This window comes from Lipophrys pholis (assembly GCF_963383615.2).
Source record: "Lipophrys pholis genome assembly, chromosome: 17".
Lineage (NCBI taxonomy): Eukaryota > Metazoa > Chordata > Actinopteri > Blenniiformes > Blenniidae > Lipophrys > Lipophrys pholis.
The window spans coordinates 1893793-1904886 of record NC_137643.1 but is presented as its reverse complement, the minus strand read 5'-3'; the positions used below and the strand labels follow the sequence as shown (position 1 = coordinate 1904886).

The 11094-nt window shown below is 42.3% G+C and overlaps 1 protein-coding gene across 1 annotated transcript in view; it reads right to left on the bottom strand.

The window, feature by feature from the left end:
* Positions 1-249: 249 nt before the first annotated feature.
* sdc2 (syndecan 2) overlaps positions 250-11094 on the bottom strand; it is a 53661-nt gene continuing 42816 nt past the window's right edge. Inside the window, exons 2-5 of the mRNA XM_080484755.1 lie at positions 8889-9003; positions 7883-8061; positions 5074-5203; positions 250-1437 (exon numbers count right to left, since the gene is read on the bottom strand). Of these exons, the coding sequence (XP_080340881.1) occupies positions 1274-1437; positions 5074-5203; positions 7883-8061; positions 8889-9003 (588 nt within the window). The 3' untranslated portion in view covers positions 250-1273. The remainder of the gene's footprint in view (positions 1438-5073; positions 5204-7882; positions 8062-8888; positions 9004-11094) is intronic.

Here is an 11094-nt window from a genome sequence, read left to right as displayed (position 1 = left end):
TGAAGCGTCAACACCGGGACGACGGCGAAAACCAGGTAGCCAGGCGAGTCAGAAAACGAGAGGAAGGGATTGACAGCTCGACGGCCAAACACTCTTCCTCTCTGTTTACACACTCCTCCTCTTCTCCTCCCTTCTTTCTTACATCAGAGTTTGGGTGCAAAAATAAGGAACACAATCGAGGAGGAGGAGGAGCAAGAGGAAGAGAAGGAGGCGGCGACAAGCCACTGAGAGGAGACACACGCGCGCGCACACACACACACACACACACACACACACACACACACACACACACACACACACACACACACACACACACACACACACACACACACACACACACACACACACACACAAAGCTGCACAACAGCAGTGGACAGCCGAAGCATCGAATGTGCAATGTGGAAAGAGATCGCATTTAAATAGAAAAATTAAAAAGAAGTTCAGCGAGACATTAAAAAGTGAGATTCGTGATTTTTTCTCGAGCCCTGACACATTTTTTTTTTTTTTTTTTTACTTCTAAAGACCAGATCCCGAAAATAAAACAGTCAAGAAAAAAAAAAAAAAAGAAGAAGAAAGGCTACATCGAGAAAAAAACCAACAAAAAAAAAAAAGAATAAAACAGAAATGAGATGTTCGACTAAAAACTGATGAGAGCAAATAATAAACATTGTAACCTGAAGGGACATTTACATTGACCGTTAACAGCGTTAATATGAAGACCGAAGAGCTTCAACAAAAACTACAAAGGCAATTTTTTTTTTTCTTTTTAAACATCAGAGAAAAAAGATAAATTAATGTAATACACCTTTTAGAGATCAACATCAGACATGCTAGGACAAAATGAAAAGGAAAAAAATTAAAGTAGGTTTGATACAGAATAATTATATTCAATTATTTCCTTTAGTTTTTTTCTTTACAAGTAACACACTGCTACAGTTGAACGTAGTCAGCGACTGAAAACCGAAGCTTTCCTCGCCATTACAGATCCGGTTTTTCAAATAATACACAAAATGTTTAAATATACTTGGATTGAAATGAGAAATGCTTGGTTCTTATTTTTATTTTATTTTATTTTTTAAAAAAAAAGGAGAACGTAAAGGTCTTAATTACAATAATCTATGCAAAAGCTTTTCTTGAAGCCGTTTTACCTCGATCAACCTTGTTGTGTTTGAAACGGTTGTTGTTGTTGTCGGACTGCGTTTCGTCACAGTCACTCCGGGTGGGGGGCGGGGTGGGGGTTCGATCTGGTGACGGAGGAGGGAGGTGGGGGGGTTTATGCATAAAACTCCTTGGTTGGGGCCTTTTGGTAGGCGGCGCCGGAGGGTTTCCTCTCTCCCAGGTCGTAGCTGCCCTCGTCCTTCTTCCTCATGCGGTACACCAGGAGGAGGATGAGGAAGATGGCGAACAGGAAGCCGATCACGCCGCCTGCAATAACAGCTGAGGGAGGAAAAGACAGTGACGGTTCAATCAGAAGGTTAAAAAACTGTTTGACCGATTCAATACCGCTGATTTATGTCATATTATACATGAACAATAAGCTAAACTTTAAACTATCATGGTTCCAGTAGTTTCTTTGATCTGTTCTACTTATAGATGCTAAAAGTCCTTACGTTTTTTCTGTATGTTGATTCTTTTAGAGTAGGTAGTTTAGATAGTGTGGTAAGATGAGTTTCTTGTCACTTTTTAAAGGAATCATCCCCAGAAATCAAATGTTTCCTTGTTCAAACATGTATATTGGCGATGGACCTCAATTGAATCTTTCCTGAAAATCTGGAGTTTATTTTTTGTCTTCAAACAGAATCGCCCACAAGGGGGCGCACTACAAAATGGGAGATTTTGATTGCAGTCAACTCAGGAGACTAATAGAAACCCCAGGTCTCTTAAATTTAGTGGTTAGCCGCTAACGGGACGAGTATAAACCCTGGATGTCATTTTAAATCTCCGTGGTGCCTTGCTCTGCGGCGTGGATGTTTGCAGACGGTCCCACGTTCGTTTTTTATTTTTCATGTGAGCGAAGGAGCACTATGCTATCGCTATCCATGACTGACAGTTCCTGCGGCTAATCAACATGCAGATTTATGTTGTCTGCCAAAAGGTCCTCGGTGACCGTCAGAATAACCCAGAAGGCATCGTCTGGGCCAACTACCACAGTCCACCAGGACAGGTAGATGTCACCTCCTTAAACCTAAAATAAAAAGTGTTTTCTGTCTTGTTCAGTCAGTCATAAGATGCTCCTCCTCCCTCCCAGCTGGTCCTGCTCATATCACTTCATCTGCAAATGATCAACATTAACAGTTGAGAAATGTTGAAGTGCTGAAACCATCACAAACGGACGTAGAAACCAATCGGCTTACTTCCCGCCAATGGAAAAAGCCCACAATTTGTCTCGAGAGACACAAGGTCAATCACTCCTCAATGCTTAATTTCCCTTCCTCTAATGTGCTGCAGGGTGTAAATGTTGGTGGTCCATTAGGAGGTCATTAAGGGTCTGCTTCCTGATTGGTTCACGGAGCCCTGCTGGCCTGAGTGTGGTTGGCTGGTGGTTTGTTCCCCAACCAGCAGCAGCCGATCGGTGTTTGAGAGGAAGACTGGCTTGAACGGAATCCTGAACTGACCAACTGCACATGGACACTGACCCGGAAGTGTACTCTGTCTGCAGTTTATAGCTCCTTTAATCCATTCAGCTAGAAGTTGGCTGAAAATCTAAAGTCATGTGAGGGTAGCAATCCTTCTCAATCATTCTGAAAGTGGATAAAAGGTAACACCATCACTGTTCTGATTATTCTGTGCAAGAAAAGACCCGTTCTGGTTCAAGGTCCTAATGCGTTTTATTGAATCTGCAATGGATTGACCAAAAGACAAGTATCTCGGTGAAAAATAGTGCTTTCTTTTCTTTCTCTGTCTTTCTTGTCAAAGGAAAACTTTCCACCATCTGTTCAAACCTTGGAGACGTGGCCAGAGAGACACTGTCCTAGCGAAGGGGACTGTACAGCCTGTTCTAGTCTGAGGACTTCCACAGCGCTACAGACCATTAACCATATACTCTTTTGAGCAGTTCCAATGGCAGGAGGTTAATCAGAACTACCCTGAAAAGACGTGGGAACATGCCAACACCACAAGAATTCACTGGTATCAAGATGAATCTACGTCATCACACCGTCTTCCTAACATCTATTAAGAGTTCATATGGTGAAGGCTGGAGTAGAACTCTACTGACTATGGTCAAAGGCAGTTTAAACTATTACAGGGAAACCAGAGAGACTCATGATCACACAACTGCCTTAAAGTGACCAATGAACATCTTTTCCGGCTGTGATTGGAAACTGGATCCTCTAGAGAAACCCATGCATCCACAAGGACAACAGAACTGAACAACTAGACACAGAATGGCCCCCAATACTGGACTCAAACTGGACTAAAAGACTACGAACCATTAAATCACAATCTCTACCATCTAATGGATTATATAATCCACATCACTGTAACTAAACACTGGACTGATGAGAACAGCGTCCTGAACCAGGGATAGTAAAGTGAAATCTTCAGTGGACGGAAACTCAAACATCAGGGAAATGTGAACATAATCCACCCAAAGTGAATCCCTCCTCTTTCAATTACGCCTGTGTGAGGTTCTTTATAGCTCCTTAATCAGTTTAGGGTCTCTCCCGGTGCTAAAGTCTGCCCTCTGCTCCACTTCACATTTCCACGTGTTGACTCGCCCTCCGTTCCCACGGGTAAAGACCCTGGCACACGCCCAACCGCTGAGCTCCACGAAGCCGTAATGCAATACAGAGCGAACGAATGAAAATTACATTAAGGGCAATTATTTTTTATGAAAGTCATACCGGAGATGAAGAGTAATGGTTGTAATCTCGGGGAAGGGTAAAGGAAAGGAGGTGGAGAAGCGAGAGACGGGAGGAGGTGACCCAGGTACATGTACCTATTTCAATTTCCTCGTCTGAAGGCTTTACCCTGACAGTCCTCCCCTTCTTCTATCACACTCCCTGAACAATATGCAAAATATGAAATAAGCCAATCACTTGGAGGGAGATGTGAGTCAACTCTGCGAGCCACTCCTGGTTTGTCCTTGTGGATGCTGTTTCTGCATATTGCCAACACCAGATGGATATCACAACAAAGTAAGAAGCCAGGTGCCAATCAATGTTTGCATGAGATACGCAGCGAAAGAGAGGCGGCATCAGAGAGCGCTGTGGTTCTCGCTCAGATAATTTCCTTTCATGGATTCAAAGCGAGCAACACACACTTGAAACGTCCACAACACTGTGAACGACACAGAGTCCCACAGAGGGAAGCAGATGGAGTTTATTAAAAGTAATTATTTTGAGAAAAAGGTTCAGGCGAGGGACAATATTTCCTACATTCTAGCAATTTTATGAAATATTCTAACAAAATCTAAAATAAAACATTTAGAACGGCAAACTAAATCTACAGTTCATGAATGAATGAGACAATACATTAATTTAAACATGCTTTCGTAAATACTACCAAGTGGATTTGTGAGCTAAGCAACCGTACGACAACTTTTCAGGTGAAAACGTTTTTCAGAAAGTTTTCGAAAAGGATGTCCGTTTACATACAAACAGCAGAAACCCTGGAAACGATGTAGTTAGCATGCTGGGCCACTAGTGGGTGCTGTTATTTTTGTAGTGAAACCACACACACTTGCACAGGATACACAGAGATGGTGCCGGACCGTTTTCAAAACGTTCCACCTTGGGAGCCGTTTTCTTACGTCTTTCAAGACGTTGCAGAACTTAAACAAGTGACTCCAATTCAAGCTGTTGCCTTGACCTGTCAAAGTTTTGACGCAAATACTCCAGGAGTTGTTGATGGAAGGGATGTGAGATCTTCTCTTTGAATTTTGCTTTCAGTTCTATACATGGTTCAGACGTACATGGCCTAACGGACATTAAAAAAAAAAAAGGTATCATACATGCTGCCTCACAAAGAAGCTGGCTGTCCTTTACCCCGAGACTCTCACATGACCGGCTTCAGCTCTTCAGTATCTTTGTCATTATCTTGGTTTGTTGTGAGACTCGCTCTGGGACGTACCTGCCAACACCTCTGTCCTCTGGAAGAGGTTTTCCGTGCGGACCTCGATGGGCTCCTGTGGGGAGCCGGGGGCACTGGTTGTGCTGGTCATCTGGTTCCTCTGCATGTCCTCTGTAACTGGCACTGGTGCCTGGGGGAGGAGAACCGAGGGCGAGGGAGAGAAAAACACAATTCAGTTTCATCTGGATTTCACAGTCCTTTCACACACGATCCTTAATCTGCTCTGAGCCTGCTGGATGAAGACCACTGCAAATCTGCATTTCAATATTTTGGAAAGTAAAAGTATCTGCTCTCCTGAAGACTCGCTTAATAACCAGACTGAGACATCAGTTATGCGCTGGCATACAGTGACGAAAACACTTTATTTCCTCTGATTCTTACAAGTGTGGCAGTAAACAGAACATCTGGATATGTCACATCTGTCCCACAGTCGATGAAGATTAATGTTCCTTGGTAACAGAATAGAATTCAAAATCATGAACGCCCCCTGTATTTCCTGACAGGCTAAAAGATGTCATTTTCATGCTTCATTCAGCATTTCTGTCATTTTCATGTAATCATAGTTTTCAAAACTTTGCCTTGTAAATGTAAAACCTTTCTGAAACAAATACGCAAAAACGATGCGTTTGGACTCGAAACTTTGTCGCACAAATTAACAAATAAATGTGGCCTATGGGAGGAAACAGGAGCACCTTGAGAACAACCCACACATGCACAGGGAGAAGATGCAATCTCCACAGAAAATGTTCCTCTTCTCTATAAAAGTTCTCACCACAACAACTGCTCGCCCGGCTCTACCTCTTATATTCAATGCGCCAACGCTGTAATAGTCACTGTGTACCTCTTAAGAAATCCATTATGTGTATTTCCTCCCACCAAATCAATAACTTGCCATTCAAAGAAATAAAAAATAAAAAACTGTGTCAACAGTGGAGCGCTGAAGTGGCGACCGGCCAGTGACACCTACGGTGGCTCGCCAAGGAGAAAAGCGGAGCAGGTCCAGATCGCACACAGCACTTAGTGCAAGACTTCAGGAAAGAAGGTGATGCAAACTGAGCCAAGTCCGACTATAAAGTGTGTTTCCAGGTCCAGAAGCGTATGCAAAGTAGCTGGAAGGTGCATGTAACCCCACACTTTTTCAAAAAACAGCATAGAAAAGGTGCAAGAGAGCGAAATCTAGCCGAGCCGCTGCTCTTTTAGCCGAGGGGATGGTGACGGAGGCTGAAAAAGAAATGGAGCTCGGCCAGGTAGGGTTGGCTTATGGAGCTGAGTCCTTGACAACTAATCCCAAACAGATGTACTGCAGCATCCAGTATGTTACAGTAACGCACAAGTCAGATCCACCATGGTTCCAGAATATGTGATTATGTCCAGGGAGAGATGTAATCCTCCATAATTTGCATTGAAGGAGGAAAAAAAACAAAAAACACACACACTGCGAGTTGACGTGAGCTCTTGATCTTTATCCTGAAAGCGACCTCGCCGCTCCTGGTATTATGGTGGATTTAATGGCATACTGGGTCATCTGCAGACGCACCGAAGTGCTGCGTCACTCCGTGAGTCAGGAAGGTCACAAATGATCCGCCGTGCACTTTAAATGCTAAGTCGCATAATGGCATCCCTGCAAAGCACACGCGTTTGGATACCATTGCGTAAATCTTCCGTTAGTAGTTAAATGTGATTTTATGATGGGATTGTGGGATTTAGTATTGATGCTCCCACTGGAGTGATATGGAATATTGACACGAGGTTGGAAGATGATAAATTCAGATTCAGGGGAGGAAATATTCATACGTTTTCCAGACGTAAAGACAAAGAGGTTCATATCTGAAATGTAGTCGGTGGGTTGATGAAATGACGCTACATGGATTTTGGTGTTTCGATGTGTTGGAGTTGTTTGGTGCATTTAAAAAAGTTTTAATCACTCTTATTAGTCAATCATTAGATGGCATTTGTGGCAATTTTACCATTTTACTGGAACACCCTTGTTTCTAAAGGGTAGAAGCTAAATTATTACTTTTATATTTTATATGTTCATTAGCAAACAGCAAAAATAATGATAAAAACAAACATTTAAAGAGACCAGTGACTTGCAAAGCAAGTTGACATTGATTTATCTAGGCAGCAAATTTCTTTTTCTTTCTTTTTTTAAATTTTTTATTAATATAGTTTTCATTTTTTACCTTTCTCACGCTTGATTTTATTTCAATGTTGAGTTTTGGCTAAACATAAAATAATTAACGCTCTCAAGGGCGCCTCATGAACAACCACGAAAAAACTCTACAAACTTGCTCCATATTCATTTCAGCTTAATAGGACTATACCATGTATTAAATACATATAGTATGTCACCTGGTTTGGTAAAGCGACTGTTCCTGCTCTGCATCAATCAATTTCTTGAATGTGTTTTGCCTTAAAGATTATATCCAAATTGTAATATTTCAGCATATTAGGAGGGTGAAAGTCGGGTCAAAGCTCATTTAAGCTCGATGTTTGATAGAAATACACAGAAAAGCGTAGATTTCGTCTGTATTTCTGTTTAACTCCTGGTAGCTTCTGACCAATGGAGTAGTACCGCCATTGACCATTAGTGGGCAGTGTGGGTTAGTGAGGGCAGCTTACTGAGACAAAGCATGGAAGAAGCCTTTTAAGGACAAGGAATATGAAAAACGCTGGTCGTTATCGATAGTTTCCTTTCATAGTAATAACAGAGAAAAGAACTCTCCGTCCTTAAACGTGAAACCTTCATTACTTTACATGATTACATTCTCCTCAGCAGCCACCAGCAGATGTGGTTCTCCAGTCGTACCTCTGTTCTGAAGGGTTTCCTGGGTGTGATGTCCCTGCTCCTTTCTCTAACTGTGGCCGTGTCCGTGTCCATCTTGGGGGTGAAATCTTTGGTGGAGTCCTGGGTGGGCTGCGCTGCATTGGGCTCGATATAATCCGAGATGACCGTCACCGTTTCCTCCATCGCATCTTCACCTCCACCTGAGAGAGACGGACAAGCAGACAGGTGAACGAGCTGTTCGGTGAAAAAGTGTCGGTTACCTGAGGACCCACTTGCATGAGGTTTTTCAAGTCAAAATGCCAAACTTTAGTGTTTTCTGTCTCTGTTTAAACGACTTTTTGGGGGAAAGTGGCTCCCAAGGTGGAACTTCTCGAAAATGTTTTCGACTCCGTCTCCGTGGAAACGGGGGATAGGCAACTTTTCTTAAACGCTGCTACTGCGCATGCAAAGCACATCGTCCTCAAAACCTAAATCTCCTGCTGTGCCTCACTGAAATACTGAACACTTAACATATGAGAAAAATATTTCACATTCTAAGGTCTTGTACTTCATCTTATCTCAACACTGAAGCTTTTAATTTGAAAGAATCCTTTATAGTTTAACATCGCCTATAGAAACCAGAGCGGCGGAGCAGAGTAATAGGCTTTGTGTACAGTATCCGATGGGCTATTGATCACAGCGCTGCCTGCTCTCACCTGCTTCTCCTCGCTGCACCTACACTCTCTCAGAAAGAAGACGACTCACTTTCCAGACGAGAAATCAGCCTTGTAAAGGTGCTTAAGGCGAGCAGGGCTGAGCGGCTGATAAAAGAGACGTGTAAAATTTGCACACTTGCCCAGAAGCGATGCGGGTGACAAGGTAATCTCAATTTAAAAAAGAGAGAAAGGGAGAAAGACAAAAGTAAAGAGAAAGAGGCGATAAGAAAGGAAGTAGAGGCAGAGCTTATTACTGCTTCTTAAACTTACTGCCACCATGCCTCTCAGGAATTTCCTTCTGAGCATTAAACGTGTGCGTGAAGGCGTCGTACCTGAGCCGGACCCTGAGTTAAAGTCGTCATCGTCCTCAGGGTAGAAACCTCCCGAGCCTGTGTCGTCCAGGTACAAGTCGTCCGCCTGAGAGGAAGTCTTGGCTGCTTCTGCTATCTGTAAAACAATAAAGACGACACTTATTAGGCTGTTTACTTATAGTCCAGCGCCAACAGTTTCCACCTTTTAGGATTTCGTCTGCAACAGTTCAACCACAGAGACGCTTCACATCAAGTCAACCATAACAGCTGCAAACTGGTGGTTATTTAAATTTGAAAGGATGAACAAGAAAAATCAAACACGGGGATGAAATCCAAAGATCTTGTCATGATGTTTCTTTTCTTCAGGTATTATTATATTGGTGCTGTTTGTTTTTGTGCTGACACAGCAATGCTTTGAAAAGGGTGTCCGTTTACACGGAAAGACAAGAGACATCAAAAACAATGCAGTTAGCATGCCAGACCACTAGTGGGTGCTGTTGACTGTCCATACAAGGACATTCTAGTGGACAGACGACCAAGTTGGATTGTTATTACGGCGACTGTCAAAATAAAACTACCAAGTTCCAGGAGAATATGTACTGGGGGTCATGACACTCTGGAGGAAACTTTGTTCTGATTGTCTCTACTGAGCATGTGCAGAACGACGAGCTACTACTGTCGTCGTGCACATGATAGCATCCTTGATAGCACTGTCGCGTAAACGCGACATATGTTTAAAAAAACAAACTATCCAACGAAAGTCCAATCAAAGAATCGTAGCTGCTTTGTGATTCAAAACAGCAAAAACAAAGTCACAAAAATATAGTAATGTCTGAGAAAAGTCACTTCTGCTTTTGTTATGTATTTTTTTTCTGTATGTATTTTTAACTAAAGCGCGCAAGCTAATGTCCACGCTACGATTGTTGCTTGCTTCTGTTTTCGTCCTTTACGTCAGTTATAGAAAGCTATACGTACTCTCGTCATCATTTATGTGTGTTTTAGTAGTAATATAAACCTATAGTAGCTTTTGTCTCAATGGAAGTCAATGGATCTGCAGCGTGAATCTTTCTGTAACGACTTCCTGTAGCTTTAAATCACAAAGCGTCAACATCCTCTGCAGTTTTTAGCGGGTTCCTCTAAAAACATGACTCGTATTTTAATATCCTGGAGATATTGTGTAGCTGGAAGCTTCAGACGCTTCAAGCTTTACTGTGTTTCCGCGTCCCGTAGAAAATCTGTTATCGCTCATCTCGTCTGTGTATAATAGGAGTAATCTACCGATATCTGCCATTCTCTTTGACAGCTGGCAGCGGTCTGCCGGCTTCTTCCTCTCTGCACACCTCCTGCAGCTTTCACAGAACTTAACATGGGGGAAAAGAAATGTTTTGATTTGATTTCTTTTAATTGCACGACAGGAAATCTTTTAAATAGCCTCTCATCTTGCGGATTGAAGAGACAAACACACTAAGAAGTGTCACTTCTCGTTGGCACTTGAAGCTTCACCGGAGGTGATGAATGATCAGTTTATAACTCATTAAGCTAAGCGCCGATAATTTCACAGAGATGATGAAAAAGTAATATGTTTAATTCAAGGTGGGCAGGTAAAATGTTTTGTGGCATGGAAATGGGAGTATAATGTCTCTTCTCTCATATTTAAAACAGAGAGGATGTTTTTTTTCATCTACTTGTCCAACTTAAAGTCCAGGAGGGAAGCAGATTTCAGCTGAATATAGTTTGAATACGAGTGGAAAATGATCTCTTCAGTCAATAACTTGATCAGTATATCTTAGGTTTTATCCGGCTGTTTATCCAGAGTGCTGATTGGTTCATGCTGCATCGGTTCATTTGAGTAAGACACACGTTTACCAGCCATTTTTAATGCATCACCCTACTTAGGGCTTATGTCCGTGTTCTCACATTGTTAATGTTTTTATCTTGTTGTTCTCTGCTGCATGTGCGTGTTATTTCAGTACAAAACCACAACAGCGCCCTCTAGTAGCCTGGCATGCTCACTGCATCGTTGTCAATGTTTGTAAACGAGAAACCTTTCAGAAACAAATAAACAAAAACTATGTTTTTCACTTGAAACTCTGTCGCCTTCGATTGGACGTATGCTCACGGTCCAGTAAAAGCTTCACAGGTGCCTCAATTAACTATGTCGAAAAATGAAATCTAAAGAATCATCAGACTCGTGAGTATTCAGGTAGTTTTTGCTGTTTTTGTTTAG